Here is a 16,493-nt window from a genome sequence, read left to right as displayed (position 1 = left end):
GCTTGCATTGATTAATCTCTGTGTAACTCCGATAATAATGTTTTATTGTGCACTTCCCAAGTTACAGACTAATTTATTTGATCCTTAGAATTAACTGCCCACCGAACTGTTTGGAAGAGTTTCCCTTTTGGGCGCGGGTCATCGGCAACAAGATTTATTCTGATGTAAGTACATTTTATTTGATGCAGTTGTTATACATTATCTAGAAATGTAAGTGCTTGGATCAAGCAGTAGCACGATGTGTAGAAGCCACCTTTGTGGGATGGATTGTGCGGCTTGTGTTCATAACGTCTGACGCTAATCCAATGTAACGTCCCATGAGAAAAGAGCATTTGTTCACCTCTCCGGAAGGTTCACAGAGCATTCTGTTTTTCATTCTGTATTGTGCTTTCATTAATATCAGAACAGTGTTTCTAAAAGCTGGATAACAGCAACAAGAGAAAGCCAATGAGGGAGCTTTCCGTTGCGGTTACTTCATTCACTTTCTCAGTTTTGTTTTCTGTGCGATGACCAATTATGCTTTTGGTACTGGTTCATTCTAGCAGATGTTCTGTTTTCTAAATCCTTTTGTTCCTCTTTTGCTGCTAGTATCATATTTCACAGTAAAAAAAACATTGAAGCCATGAAGCATATATTTTTCATTGATAGCTGCACCCACAACAGACTAGATAACTATCACTGACAGACTGATACAGTTGATGTGATCCAAATCACTAAGTGTCTCTTTTCATATAATGTGAAGTGTCTGGGCTAAGGATCTCTTGCAGGAATTGCATCACTGGACTGTGCGAGGATCAAAGCCAGAGAAAGCTCGTTAGAGAATAGGCTGATTATCATTAAAGCCCTTCAGAGTGGAATTAGACAAACAAAGAACAAAGAAAAGTACACATAGGAACAGGCCCTTTGGCCCTTCAAGCCTGTGCTGATCATGATGCCCGAACTAAACTAACAAAAGACTTTCCGCTCTTACTCGGTCCGTATCCCTCTATTCCCTCCCTACTCATGTACCCATCCAGATGCCTCTTACGTGTTGCTAATGTGCCTGCCTCCATCACCTCCTCTGGCAGCACATTCCAGGTACCCACCACTCTCTGCGTGAAAAACATCCCCCACACATCTTGCTTAAACTTACCCCCTCTCACTTTGAACCTGTGCTCCCTGGTAATTGACACTTCCACCCTGGGGAAAAAAGCCTTTGACATCCACTCCGTCTATGCCTCTCATAATTTTGTAGCCCTCAATCAGGTCTCTCCTCAGCTTCTGTCTTTCCTAGTTTATCCAACCTCTCCTCATAGCCAACACCCTCGAGACCAGGCAACATCTTGGTGAACCTTCTTTGCATTCTCTCCAAACCTTCCACGTCCTTCTGGTAATGTAGTGACCAGAGCGACACGCAATAGTCCAAATGTGATCTAACCAACATTTTATATAGCTGCAACATGATTTGCCAACTCTTGCACTTAATGCCCTGGCTGATGAAAGCAAGCATACCATAGGCCTTCTTAATCACCAATTGTCATGTCCCTCTAATCACAGATACTAAAAATTCAGATTTTAACGAGTATTTATTTAGGCAGGAATGCTAATATGCTTTGATTTAATAATAGTTTAATGAACTTTTATGTGAATTTCTTTAATCTCTCTAGCAGATGTTTTTAACAATTCCTTTTTGCAATATTAATGGTAAAGGTTGATTGATTAGATTATATTTGAGACTCTTTAATTTACTTAACTAAACAATTTTTATGGACTCCTCTTTGATGGCTCCAAATTTAGAATCAATCAAGTTAAAACCTAGAATTCAGCATCCATTTTAGTTCAAAAGTGGCATATATCCCTTTTAGTCTCTATTCTGTCATATTGACTGCATGTGAGACAACCAGGAATATTAACAAAATAATTAGCTGAATTCATATAAATGGGCACACATCCTGATATTCTCAGCAGGGTCAGTTTTGCTTTAAGAGGGCAACTGGGGTGGTATGGGACTCAGCTGTAAACACGTAACTGTAGACATTCCCAGAGTTAATCCATTGTGTTCCACCTAATGATCAGCCTTGACCAGAATTGCATAATTATGTGTCAGAATGCATTACTGATAAGGAAGGAGGTGAAAGGAATGGTTTACTGTATGTAGGGCACACATTGAATAGTGATGGTTTGCCAGGAAAAGTCACGTGCAGTGTCAGATAGCACAGCTGCAAGCTCAAAGGGAGAGGAAGGGCATATTATCTATCAGGCAAAAAGCAAGTTAATGTAACTGGAAGGGAAAAGAAGTAATAAGGAAAAGTAATAGAAATTTCACATGGACAGACTAAGCCAAGATAAGCATTGATATAAAGGAGAGAGAATATAGTAATTATGGAGAAAGAATTGGAGCTAGTGTGTATGAATGGAAGAGAAATCAGTCAATGTCTGTATCTATCATTCACCTTGTGATAAGGAACAATGTGGAAATAATGATGCTTGATTAAAAAGAACATTAATCTGCATTAATCTGATTCACTAGATTACATTTTAGACTCTAATTTGCCTAACTAAGCAACTTTTGTGGTTTCTTCTGATGAATTTTTTCCGGCTTTGTTCTGCATAATGCTTATATTTTAAAGATGAGTTTACCTGTGAATATCTTGTGTCATTTTATCTATCTATCAGAGATGAATTTCAGTGCATCTTGTTACGCAGTGCCTTGGCAAACATGACACACCCACCTATGACAGTAAAATTGTTTCGTCCCAACTGAAGCACAAGGAGACCTTGTGCCACAGTGCGTAGCCTGTGAGTCAGAAGCTCTGGGTTCGAGTCCCACCTCAGGACTTGATGGCCAAGGCAGGTGTGCTCATAGAACAACCAAACAGGTTGAGAGTGTCAATCTGCAAATCCTTCCAAACACACGAATGGCTGGTGGTAAGAGCAGGAGAGAGTCCTGGTCTGCCACGCTTGATGTGGAGTGATATCCCTCAAGATAGTGACCTGGTCTAGCAATTGCTAGCTAAAGAAACAGACAAAAGTCTATCTTAGTGCACCATTAGGTGCTGGAAGTGAATTGAAATAGTGTTGTTAATGGACAGGTTTTTCTATTTTAATGTGTTATTGCAGTACACAAAGTTAGATGTCTTCATGATTACACATTGGTGCATGGTGTACATATAAATGAGAAAACATAATGTTTATAACTAGTTCTTCTTGTTTGGTGTAAAGTTATGCTAGATGAACTAACTTGTCATCTTACTCAGTTTTGTGCTGATTATAAGATCATCTCTGACTTATGGATGGCCTTTTGAATTCATCCTTCTAGACAGACCCTCAAGTTCTCCCCTTTTATCATCCAGATGTTTCCAGTGAATTTATCCGTCAGAAAGTTATTCTCTATATTCACCATTCTCTGTGTGTAGAAACTTTTCCTAATTTACATTTTATCAATGTGAATCTGTGTAGCCTTGTCCAAATTTAAATGTGCTTTTACTGCTAAGATAATTACATCAAAACAATAGCTGACAGACAGGCCATTTGGTTCAGCTGATTTATGCTGGTGTTTAGACTCTACACTAGCCTCTCCCACCCTGCTTCATTATCAGAATCATTGTCTAGTCCTTTCTCCTTCAGAAACCTGTCTAGCTTTCCATCATGCATCTATGCAATTTGCCTCAACAATTCCATGTGGTAGCAAATTCCACATTCTCTTACTCACTGAGGAAAGTAGTTCCTTCTGGATTCCTTATTGGATTAATTAATAGCTATTCCATTCACTACTTTACATGCTTCTATAAGGTCATCTCTTAAATATCTCCCCTCCAGACAGTATCTCCAGTCTTCCTCCATAACTCATGAAATGAGAGATCAATCTTGTGGTGCTTCCCAATGCGGTCTTCAGTGCTCCAATGACTTCCATGTGTCACAGTGGCCAGTACTTGCCACAAAGCTCAAAGTGTGGTCTGACAAGAGCATTGTATGTTTGATTGTGCATTTCTTTGAATTGTATTTCCACTATTTTGGTGAAGTAGTTCTAAAATCTGTTAATTGCTGTCCACTGGTGGGACATGTTTAGCAGGCTTGAGCTTTTAGATTAGTAGTTGATATGTTTATTTACAATCTGGATGATCTTGGGGAGAATTGGGAAAATTCCAAGTGCAGGTTTCAGAAGGAAGTCTGTTGTTGCTAAATCACTTTTGTGTTGGCTGTTCACAATCGGGGTAAGGCTCCATTTTATCTACTGAACCATCTTTCTCCCTGGACCTCGGGGTGAGCAAACACACTGGGTGGGATTTTGCAGCCATGCTTGCCTCGACGCAGACCATACAAAGCTCAATGGACATTTGCATGGTCAGTGTCCTGCCCACTATGGTTCCTGTGGCGAGCAGGACGGGAAGTTCCACCCATTAACTTCATCAACTTCATTAACTACAATAGCGAATGTGTTATAAATGAATAATAAAGTAATTACACTTGCACGCATGTCATTCTTTTGGGCACTCTAAAACTCTCAAAAAGCATCCACTGAAACATTTATATAAATCATTTTAAAAATCCCAGTCTGAGGCAGCATTGCCATTGATGATTAAAAACTACATAGGATCGTCCCTTTGCAAAATACTTAAGCCAAGAGTTTGAGTTGAAGTACAATCTGTTATAATGTACCAACTTTATGTAATTTTTAAGGGAAAGACCTGGATTCGATAAGTCCTTGTGTCTCTTCAACAGATCAGGTCCTGTTAATGTGTGGTGACACTGTGTGACAAGAGTAAATGCATTCTTGCACATCTCCAGAGAACTTTGTTATATGCAGGGGCAATAAATCGAGGCTGACAGATAGAGCACTGCCAACTATGGAGTACAGCTTCTTCACCAATGCCCAAGATAGAAAAAGAACAATGAGACATTAATGTTGCCTAGCCTGAGTGTAATAACATTTTTTTTAAAGGATACGCTCAGTTCTTTCACTGCAGTGCGAGTAGGCCTATGTCACACTGACCAAAGACTATACTGTTTATGATTTTACACTTAGGAAACTTGAATGTTCACTATTTATCAGTAAATCTGTGACGTAGTAACACTTCTATTATCCAGCATGCTGTCAACCAGAATTCTCCCTCATCCGAAATTCTGGAATGGAGTCTGTGGGGCCTGTTTTCTGATTTGTTAGGATACCAGATCAGAACCCCTAAGGTATATTATAGACCCCAAGAATGTTCTATTTTGGCATTAATGTGAGGATAAGCTGTTTCATGGCTGGTGTGATTCTAGTGATAAACCAGGGAACCTTTATTAAAACAAATTTTATTTAACAACTCAGTTTAAAAATAACAAATGAATTAGCTTAACATTTAACAATTGAACAATACTTAAACGTGACAAGATACAATTCTTAACAGCTAATCTATCACTATGAGTTCCAATCAAGCAATATCTCCCTTACAGATGCAAACTCCTCTTTACAATTAGTTAGCAAAACACAGACATCCTTGCTTGTCCTAGGTTAATAGTTCTGGAGCTTTCAGAACATTCTGGAAAGAGAGAGAGAGAGAAAGAGAGAGAGAGGCACCTGTTTCTTCCAACCGGTTCAGACAGCAACTGCTTATATTTTAAAATGAAAATGAAACAGGGTTAGCTCCTCTCATTGATCATATGACTCTGTCCTGTCAATCAACCTAATCAAAAATTCACATGTCTCTGCATACTTAGTCTAAAATCCCAGGAGAACCTAAATAAATGAAAGGTCCACTGACACTAAAAAGTTACACATTCCTAGATAAAAACACTTGTTAGCCTGCATTCTTAGCATCTGCAGCATGTTTGTCAGACAAATTGATTCTTGTAAAAAAACACTGCTTCTGCTTCTTACAGTAGCTCCACCTTAAACATCAAATACTTCAAAATAGCACAGTATTATCACAGGTTAACAAAGTTAATTGTTATTAATGGCTCTAGTCTCTGACTCCCACTGTTCTGTGGCAACATCTTACCTTAACACCATTCACTTGATTCACATGCTCCCACACCACTCCTGAGACCTCAAATCCTGGAGCTTTCTGGATGGATATTCTCGCCAGATCTTACAACACTCTGCCTAAATAAATCAGGGAGGCGTGTTTCACTCCGTCATGTTGAGAGACGGGGCCTCAACACACCTGCAAATCCTGACTGCACAGAGGTCAGGGTGTCCCGATCATAACAAGAATAAAGCTGCCCCCCCCGGCCCACCATGGAGGTCCCAGAGGCTCCCCACCCCTGATTGGAGTTGGCACTTCTCCCCCCACGCCAGAACATGGGCCCTTTACCCCACACCCCATAGTTGAAGTCAGCATCCCCCCACCCCCCAACACCTCCCTTCACCCTCCAATGGCCATTGCCAGCATCTTCTGCTCCTCCGTCCGCTCCCAACCCCCAACTCAAATCTGAATAAAGCCCTACCTCTCCCATGAGGCCCCCACTGGGGCCTGCTCCTTGGCACAGGTTGGCACTGTTAGGTTGACGCAGGATGGGTTCTGATTTCCCTAGACTCACGACAGTGTCCTTCTTACCCGTTATTGGTGGGTTAATTAATTGAGATGTGTCGGTAACCAATTTCTATATGTATACTTGGCTGCACGTTTAGGTATTTTGTCAGCTAATGCAGAGAGTTTGGGTTCCCAGTTTTTTCGAGGGAGAATTATGGATTATCAGATGAAATCAGGGTGAGCCTTTAGTTATGGATTTTGTAGCAAAATATGTTTTAAGAGTTCTAATTTCCAAGCCCACAATCTTACAGTAAAGTTATGAGTGATTGGTTTCTTCTGCCTTGTGTGACCAGTGGGCTGTAATGTGCACAGCGAGTACCTTTCAACAAATTAATTGTGATTCCGTTTCCTTTTTGGGAAGAATCTTATGGAAGGCATAATATAAATGGGTTAGATATATATTAATAGCAACCCTAGTCAGCTCCAGTTGGACTCACACTGTTTGCTGTATACAGCAGAAGGACTGCAGATGTATAACAATTATATTCATACACAAGTGGAGGCTTAAACAAATGAGTTGAACTGGAAACCTGGTAGTGCAGCTGTCTTAAGGAGCTACCCGCTGAGGGTTTGAGTTGTGCAATTGTAGATTTGGCCATTTGCTCTTTCTTGTGGTTCTTGACACTGCATGGTACACATATGGTGTCATGAGTCAGTTGGAATGTAATACTGATTTTTTTTTGTGGGGGGTAGTTTTGATTTGAGTTGATTTATTATTGCCACATGTATTAGCGTACAGTGAAAAGTATTATTTCTTGTGCGCTATACAGACAAAGCATAGCATTCATAGAGAAGGAAAGAAGACAGTGCAGAATGTAGTGTTCCAGTCATAGCTAGGGTGTAGAGAAAGATCAATTTAATCCAAGGTAGGTCCATTCAAAAATCTGATGGCAGCAGGGAAGAAGCTATTCTTGACTCGGTTGGTACATGACCTCAGACTTTTGTATCTTTTTCCTGACAGAAAAAGGTGGAAGAGAGAATGTTTGGAGTGCGTAGTGTCCTTAATTATGCTGGGTGCTTTGCTGAGGCAGTGGGAAGTGTAGACAGAGTCAATGGATTGGAGGCTGATTTGTGTGATGGATTGGGCTACATTCATGAGCTTCTGTAGTTTCTTGCGGTCTTGGGCATAGCAGGAACTAAACTAAGCTGTGATACAACCAGAAAGAATGCTTTCTATGGTGCAACTGTAAAAGTTGATGAGAGTTGTAGCTGACATGCCAAATTTCCTTGGTCTTCTGAGAAATTAGAGGTGTTGGTGGGCTTTCTTAACGATAGTGTTAGCACGGAGGGACAAGGACAGGTTGTTGGTGATCTGGACACCTAAAAACCTGACCCTTTCTACCACATCCTATTTGATGTAGACAGGGGCATGTTCTCCTTTATGCTTCCTGAAGACAATGACAATCTCCTTTGTTTTACTGACATTGAGGGAGAGATTATTGTGGCTACACCAGTTTGCCAGATTCTCTATCTCTTTTCCGTACTCTGTCTTGTCATTGTTTGAGGTTCGACCCACTGTGGCAGTGTCATCAGCAAACTTGAAACTCAAGTTGGTGGGGAATTTGGCCACACAGTTGTAGGTATATCAGTAGTACAGCAGGGAGCTGAGAACACAGCCTTGTGGAGCACATCCTTGTTGAGGATGATCATGGAGCAGTTGTTATCTATCCTTACCGATTGTGACCTGTGGGTTAGGAAGTTCAGGATCCAGTTGTAGAGGAAGGAGCCGAAGCCCAGGCCACAGAGTTTGGAGATAAGCTTCTTAGGAATGAGTTACATAGAAACTAGAAGCAGGAGTAGGCGATTTGGTCCTTCAAGCCTGCTCTGCCATTCATTTTGATCATGACTGATCATCAAATTCAAGATCCTGATTTCCCCCCTTTGATCCCCTCCCATATCCCTTGATCCCTTTAGCCCCAAGAGTTATAGCTAATTTCTTCGTGAAATCGCATAATGTTTTGCCCTCAACTACTTTCTGTGGTAGTAAATTCCCTCGATTCACCACTCCCTGGGTGAAGAAATTGCTCCTCACCTCAGTTCTGAAAGGTTTACCCCTTATCCTCAAACCATGACCCCCTGGTTCTGGACTCCCCACTATCGGGAACATTCTTTCTGAATCTACCCTGTCTAACCCTGTTGGAATTTTATAAGTTATGCTGTTTGCAATTGCAGCAGGAGAATTGTTGCAAAGGACTGAAGAGAGAATGGCAGCAATTTAGGAAGGATGACTTAGATTGATTGAGCTAGGTCTAGCGCAATAGAATCTATCAATAATCAGTAAAAGCATTGGTCACTTCAGCTCAATGGTGATGGAAACAGATGACCAAGTGACGTGATGTCAATCTGAATCTTTTTGTCAATGATCAGATAACTGGCACCTTTTCAATTTCCTCAGTTTCCTTTTACTCCCCCTCATTCTGCTAGCCGCGTTTTCAAAGAACAACAGTGGCCTTTCCTTCTAAGCTGGACTGTAGACTGATTTGAGAGGATAAATGGCAAAATAGTATGTTAGAAAAAAAAACTGGAAATGAGCTTAACAAAAATGAACACCGTTACTTTTATACGAAAACTAATAAAAGTCTTCCTGTCTCATTTAATAGTTAGATGGATATATCAGAGGCAAATGAGATCTGCCTTTCCGCACTCCATTACGAAAGCTTGTTTTATCATTGCCATATATAGATAGAATTTCTAACTGCAAACCTTGCCAAGATTTGAGCTGCACAAGGCACTGAAGAATTCAAATCGTTTTTTCTGCTGCTCTTCTAGAGATCCAGTATCTGTCGAACAGCAGTACACGCCGGTGTGATTAAGAACCACATTGGGGGCCTCGTGGATGTGAAGCCTGTGGAGAAGAAGAATCGATACACAGGAACCTCCAAAAATGGAATTAAGTCAGAGAGGTAACCTTCAGAATAGAAAGAAGAGAAATTGTGCATTACATCTTGTTATATGTCTAACTGTCCAAAGGTGATGATGGGTGGCTGTTGCATTTCTCAGTTGAAGTAGGCTGAGGTGAGAACAAATATTTGAGAAGAAATATTCTTTACACAGAATGATTTGAGCCCTGAAGGAGACCATTTGGCCAGTCATGTCTGTGCTAGCTCCCTGCAGGAGCAGCTCACCTGAGAATCATAGAATCCCTTACAGTGCAGAAGGACTCTGCACTGACCACAATCTCACCCAGGCCTTAGCCCCACTGCATTTACCCTAGCTTGTCCCCCTGACACTAACGGGTAATTTAACATGCCAATCCATCTAACCTGCACATCTTTGGACTGTGGGAGGAAACCAGAACACCTGGAGGAAACCTACACAGACATGGGGAGAATGTGCAAATTTCACACTGACAGTGAGCCAAACCGGGAATCGAACCTGGTCCCTGGTGCTGTGAGGCAGCAGTGCTAACCACTGTGCCACCGTGCTGCCTCCCCACCTTTTCGCCGTTGCCTTGCAATTTTTTTGTTTCTTGAATGAATTATCCAATTGCTTTTTGAAAGCCACATTTGTATCCACGTCCATTGCAGTCAGCCTGTGCCTTCCAGATATTAACCAACTGTTAGAGGAAAGATTTTTTTCCTCATGTCATTCCTGTTTCTTTCGTCATCACATTAAATCAATGTCGCATGGATCTTGACCCTTCTGCCAATGGGAACAATTTCTCCTCATCTATTCCAGCTCGACCCCTCCTGATTTTGAACGTCTCTCTCAAATGTCCTCTCCATCTTCCCTAACTCCTTTAAGAAGAACAGCCCTAATTTCTTGTCAGCCAGTGTATTTTGCCACTGTCATTTTTATTCCAGGGGCTTTAATCATGCTGACAAATCTGTATGTGGCACTTTGTCACTCCTCAGGAGTATGGTAGCACTGGGGTTATGTTATTGGGTTAGTAATCCAGAGACCTGGATTAATGCTTTGGAGATATGAGAATTTACATTCAGTTAATTAATTAAATGTGGAATTAAAAGGTAGTCTCAGTACCAGTAACCGTGAAGCTTTTGGGTTGTCATTAAAACCCAACTAGTTCACTGATGTCCTTTAGGAAACAAAATCTGCAATCCTTATCTGGTTTGGCTTACATCTGACTCCAGAGCCAATTCAACTCTTAACTGCCCTCTAAATTGGCCTTATAAGACAATCAGTTGGATTCAAGAAGCCAAAGGGTTGAGAAAGGCTTGGGTAATAAATGCTGGCCTTGTCAGTGACAACCTCATCCCATTATGAATATTTAAAAAAAAATCCTGTCTGTTGCTTCATCAAAATAACGCAATCAGTTGAATATGATTTTCCCATAACAAACCCATGCTGTCTTTGTTAAAGAAATGAAAGGAACTAATAGATAGTGTGAAGTTAATGAGACTAAATAAGTTTTCGATTTTTTTTGGCCATGAATTGTTTTGGAACTTTTTCCCCGCACTTCTATGGAATTATGTTGGAAACTCCTTGTAAGTATATAAATGGAACTCCACTCCAACGTTACTGAGTTGCTATGTCACATCCATAGAGACAATGCACACGATGCTATAATACAAGTGGCACAGTGGTTAGCAGTGCCAGGGACCTGGGTTCGATCCCTGGCTTGGGTAGGTCTGTGCGGAGTCTGCATGTTCTTCCCGTGTCTGTGTGGGTTTCCTCTGGTTTCCTCCCACAAGTCCAGAAGACGTGCTGGTTAGGTGCATTGACCACGCTAAATTCTCCTTAACGTGTACCCGAACAGGCATTGGAGTGTGGTGACTAGGGAGTTGTCACAGTAACTTCATTGCAGTGTTAATGCAAGCCTATTTGTGACACTAATAAATAAATAAAATTGACATTGACTACCTCTGTCGTTTGTTCTCTTCCAGTATAAAAAATCCTCCTGATGGGAAAGCTTTCAGAATATTTGCTGTGGCATGAATGTGAAGTTAATCGTGAGAGAACTCTTCTGGGTTTGCCAGACTGATTTCCGAGGGCAAGAAGCATGAACACAAGAAATATTAACAGAAACTGTGCACACTTGATAATAGTGACCATCCTCATCACAAGAAGAATTAAACAATACTCTCAGACTACATACCTTGCATCTCATCTGCCAAAAATAATGGACTCTGGTTTGAACATTCCTATCATTTTTGTACATAATAAATTTAATATTTTGTTTAAAGGCAGAAATATAGTTATTTACAGCAGTGCTGGTAATTCTATAAGTTAAATGGCTCGATATTAATATAGTTAAGTATTTACTCTTAGTTTGATATATATTTCAGTGCAATCTATTGGGATTAGGGGTTGTGTGTCTTTTACATTTGCTTACTTCACTTCAAATTGGCTGTGTGTACATATTGTGACACAAGTTCTAGAGAACAGTTAAAGGGAAAGCCTTCAGGACTTCATGGTAGCTTTTCCTTTGGCTGGAAGTGCACAGGATATGAAGGCTGGTAAATATTACTGGACATCCAGGTTATTCAGCTAAAATGTCAACAATGCTAGTTCCATTTGCATAGCAAAACGATGGTGACTTTTTCCTTTGAAGATACTGGGTGCCTGAGTTTCACCTCAGAAGTTATTCGCATAGCATTTGGCTTGAATAATCTGGATAACCAATTGTGTTAAAGGTTATTGCATCATGTAACTGTTAGATTCTAATGTATGTAAGCTCCATTCTCATTCTTTGAACTCAGAAATTGTATCCTTGTAATCTGTACTTACATCAGAATGTGTCCCAACATGTCAGATGTCCACAGGCTCAGTCTTGGGATTGCTGACCACAAGGTCATATTACACTTGTAATATCACAGCCATGGTACATGACTTGAGACCAGAGGAAGGAATTTGTATATTTTATACAAAATTTGGTGGGCAAGGAATGAGTTACACAGATGTACAGGTGATGCCTCATTACCTTAGGGTTTGTAATGTCTTGTGGCTGTGCCACTTGTGTAAATACTGCCTCAGATTAATTGAGGACCACATTGCACCCTTGTTTGTCTAATATTCCACAAATAAACTTGATTTAAAGGTAAACCAAACTTTAAGTGAAACTGTATAAAAGCAAAATGCTGCAGATGCTGGAAATCTGAAATATAAGCAGAAAATGCTGGAGAAGCTCAACAAGCTTGGCTACATCTGTGGAGAGAGCAAAGAATTAACATTATTGCCGGAATTCTACTGCCTTGCCCACCCGAGGCTCGTAAGATTGTGCCTGAGGCCAACAGAGAATGCTGTTCTGTGAGCCTCGCCCGTCCCAATTCTGGGGCAGACGAGGCGGTAAAATTCGGCATATGGATCTCTGACCTTTCATCAGAACTATCTAAGCGAAACTATTCCTTTCACAACAATACAGTCGGAATTTCCAATTTATTGAACTACCCTCAGCGCTTGTTAGAAATTTCTTACCTATCCTTTGGATGCAGTTTGCCCAGTCATTTAGACCACATGACTCCATCACAGTTTCCCTGCTAAGAATGATGTGACATTGACGCCCTTACCAGTTCATGTGCATTACCGAAACTATGGTTACGGTTGGAAGGTTAGGAGAGAGGGGGAGCTGGGAGGGACGCTATTGTAAAACCAATTCTGCCATCAGATCAGTAATCCATGGGAAAACACACGATGATAATGGGGTGACAAGCATAAGTCATATTAAATGAATAATCCATGTTAAATGAGTAATCGATTTGGAGAGGTGGTGGTCCAGTGGTATTATTGCTAGACTATTAGTCCAGATACTCAGCTAATGTTCTGAGGACTCGGGTTTGAGTCCTGCCATGGCAGATGGTGGAATCTGAATTCAATAAAAAATATCTGGAATTAAGAATCTACTGGTGACCATGAAACCTCTGCTGAGTGTCGGAAAAACCCATCCGGTTCACTAATGTACTCTAGGGAAGGAAATCTGTCGCCCTTACCAGGAGTGGCTTACATGTGACTCTAGAGCCACAGCAATTTGATTGACACTCAACAATCCTTGGGCAACTAGGGATGGCAATAAATGCTGGCCAGCCAGAAATGAATTTAAAAAATAGCGCATTGGAGTCACCAATGTAGTTTTCTTATTTAAAAAGAAATTCTCTTCATGGCATACTTATAAACCATCAGAGATCTGGAAGATGTTTCCAGAATTAGTATCTGCATGTGCAAATTCCGATGATACCATTGAATATAATTTATTGTACTGAGGAGGGCCAACAGGGGTGAGGGTAGCTGCTTAACGACTTTGTTTTGTGTTATGGCATTACTTTGTGTATTTTTTTCATAAATATATATAGAACTGTATAGACTTACAACCCTCATGAGCTATTTTTTAATGCATTATGAAATAGAGTGCATTATTTCATGGTAAATCTGTCAATTGACCCTTTCGAATCTTGGTTGAGAATTTCTAAACCTCTCCCTCTCATGAGATGGAATTGGATGGAAATGTTTCTTGGCTGCAGTGGCAGCGGAAGATTCAAACTGAAGAGAAAGCTCTAGAGGCTAAACAAAAATGAAACAACATATATTATGAAACTAAACTGTGCTTGGAAAGGAGTTTAGGACATCTGGTTACATAATGTCCTCTGCCATGTTTATCTCATCAAATCCTTGTCACTGTGCACAGCCTTCTAACAAGTTATTCTCAATATAGTTCTCTCTGTACATTACTACCTGGCAGAGAGCTGTAAAGTGTTTTTCTGCCCCCTGTAAATCCCTCATTGTAAAACCCTTCTCAATCTCTGGGATGTATACCAACTCTGGCCAAAGAACCCAAAACAGCTCTGGAGTAGCCACTGTTGTTCATCTGGCAGTAAGGATTCTCCAGTAGCAAGCGATAATAAACAAAAAGTAACAACATTATAAAGATTTATTAGAGGCAGTGTGTTTGCACAGTGGATAGCACTGCTGCTTCACAGCGCCAGGGAGCTGGGTCTGATTCCTGGCTTGAGTCACCATCTTTGTGGAGTCTGCACGTTCTCCCTGTGTCTGTGTGAGATTCCTCCCGGTGCTCCGGTTTCCTCCCACCCTCCAAAAGATGTGCTGGTTAGGTGCATTGACCATGCTAAATTCTCCCTCAATGTACCTGAACAGGTGCCAGAGTGTGGCGACTAGAGGATTTTTGTAGTAATTTCATTGCAGTGTTAATGTAAGCCTACTTGCGACTAATAATTAAACTTGAATAAAGAATCTTCAGTTCACCACCGTTTAGGCCATGTCCTGAGCCATAAATGCGCCTTCCTGTCCCCCCATCTGCTTCCTGTTCATACAGGGTCAGCTGACACCACAGCATGTTGCCATTGGTTACATTGTCAATCAGGCCAGCTGGGCAGCTGACCTTCACAGCATGTTACCATTGGCTGCATTGCAACAACCGTGAGGTATGCAGGAGTGCATAAGGAACTTTTTCCCTCTTGTTTTTCATCCACCTGTGGGGCATCTGCACAGAGCCACAATGGTGGGAAGTATGACCCATCACTTTGTGGACACTGTATTTTGGTGCTCAACTATTCCTGAGATGCTCCATCATCAAAGCCTCTGCAAACATTCAATGTAATGTTACAACAATGCACCACTTTCAAATATTAAGCTGTGATTCAGTGCGATCAATAGATTTCTACAAGCAGAAAGGGTCTATAAGCTGAAATATTTTATATACATTTATTTATTTTGTAACTCTTTAAAAATAACATTGCATTTGTTTGAAATTGGTTGAAATTGGGCAGCACGGTGGCACAGTGGTTAGTGCTGCTGCCTCACAGCTCCAGGGACCCGGGTTTGATTCTCGGTTTGGGGCACTGTTTATATGGAATTTACATGTTCTTCCCGTTTCTGTGTGGGTTTCTTCCAGGTGCTCCAGTTTCCTCCCACGGTCTGAATGACATGCTGTTTAGGTACATTGGCCTTGCTAAATTCTCCCTCAATGTACCTAAACAGGGACTGGAGTGTGGCGACTAGGGGATTTTCACAGTGACCACATTGCAGTGTTAATGTAAGCCTACATGTGACACTAAGAAGTAAACTTTGGAACTTTTTAAAACTGGTTTACTATCTGACCGCATGCCAGCTTACTTCCCAGAATTTCCTGCAAAAGTTTGGAAAAAACTTCTGGAATATGAAGAAAATTTGACAGAAATTTCTCCATGCTTCCTGAAGCTAATGTAAACTAAATTTCCACAACATGATTTACTTCCAAACAAAAGTCATGTTTGAAGTGTGGAGAGTTATGACTGTTTAATAATAATTCCTCTCGTTCTAATTCCAAATATTTATTGAAACTCCCACACCAATAAAATCCAGCCACCCTTTGAATGAATGATCTTTAATGGATTGAATGTGAAATGAAAGGTTACTCTGAATACATTGGATATCTACAGATCTGCTGGCTTGGGGATGCTGAGCGGATGATTTAAGTTGAACTTGCCCAGAAATTATTGCTGCAAAATACTTCTTAGAATGACCCGGTGTCTTTGTTTTTTAAATTTAACGATACTTGTTTGTTAAAGCTGTTTAAGCAAAGTCTAAGTTCGCAGTGCACTTAAAAATAAGGCCCGGTATCATTTGTACACAATGGGCAGAATTTTGTGGAGGTGATGGGGATTTTGGCTCTCAGCTGAAGAGCCATAAAGAGCTCCATGTCTCCTCTTTTAGGGAAGATCCAAGGGAGTAAAATCCAAGTGGCGGAGAGCAGCCTGCCAATCAGACCAGTTCTATTAAAGGGCAGCTGTCAAACAATCAGAGGCCAGCTGAGGGGTGGCATGGTGCCATAGTGGTTAGTGCTACTGCCTCACAGTGCCAGGGACCTGGGTTCGATTCTGGCCTCGGGTGACTCTCTGTGTGGAGTTTGCACACACCCCCGCCATGTCTGCATGGGTTTCTTCCAAGTGCTCCTGTTTCCTCCCAAAGTCCAAAAGTGTGCGGCACGGTAGCACAGTGGGTTAGCACTGCTGCTTCACAGCTCAAGGGTCCTGGGTTCGATTCCTGGCTCGGGTCACTGTCTGTGTGGCATTTGCACGTTCTCCTCGTGTCTGCGTGGGTTTCCTC

The 16,493-nt window shown here is 41.2% G+C and overlaps 1 protein-coding gene across 2 annotated transcripts in view; it reads left to right on the top strand.

Annotated features, from left to right (window-relative positions):
- Positions 1 to 11,648, top strand: part of LOC145341796 (cysteine-rich secretory protein LCCL domain-containing 2-like) — a 48,160-nt gene extending 36,512 nt beyond the window's left edge. For both annotated transcript variants that reach the window (XM_080186732.1, XM_080186731.1), the window contains exons 13-15: positions 89 to 164; positions 9,267 to 9,400; positions 11,342 to 11,648. In XM_080186732.1, coding sequence (XP_080042858.1) covers positions 89 to 164; positions 9,267 to 9,400; positions 11,342 to 11,393 — 262 coding nt within the window. In that variant the 3' untranslated portion in view covers positions 11,394 to 11,648. The remainder of the gene's footprint in view (positions 1 to 88; positions 165 to 9,266; positions 9,401 to 11,341) is intronic.
- The last annotated feature ends 4,845 nt before the right edge of the window (positions 11,649 to 16,493 follow it).

The sequence above is a fragment of the Carcharhinus amblyrhynchos genome, chromosome 4 (genome assembly GCF_965287045.1).
Source record: "Carcharhinus amblyrhynchos chromosome 4, sCarAmb.v2.hapA, whole genome shotgun sequence".
In the NCBI taxonomy this organism is placed as follows: domain Eukaryota; kingdom Metazoa; phylum Chordata; class Chondrichthyes; order Carcharhiniformes; family Carcharhinidae; genus Carcharhinus; species Carcharhinus amblyrhynchos.
Note: the sequence above shows the minus strand (reverse complement) of the source record. Positions and strands in the feature narration are given on the sequence as shown.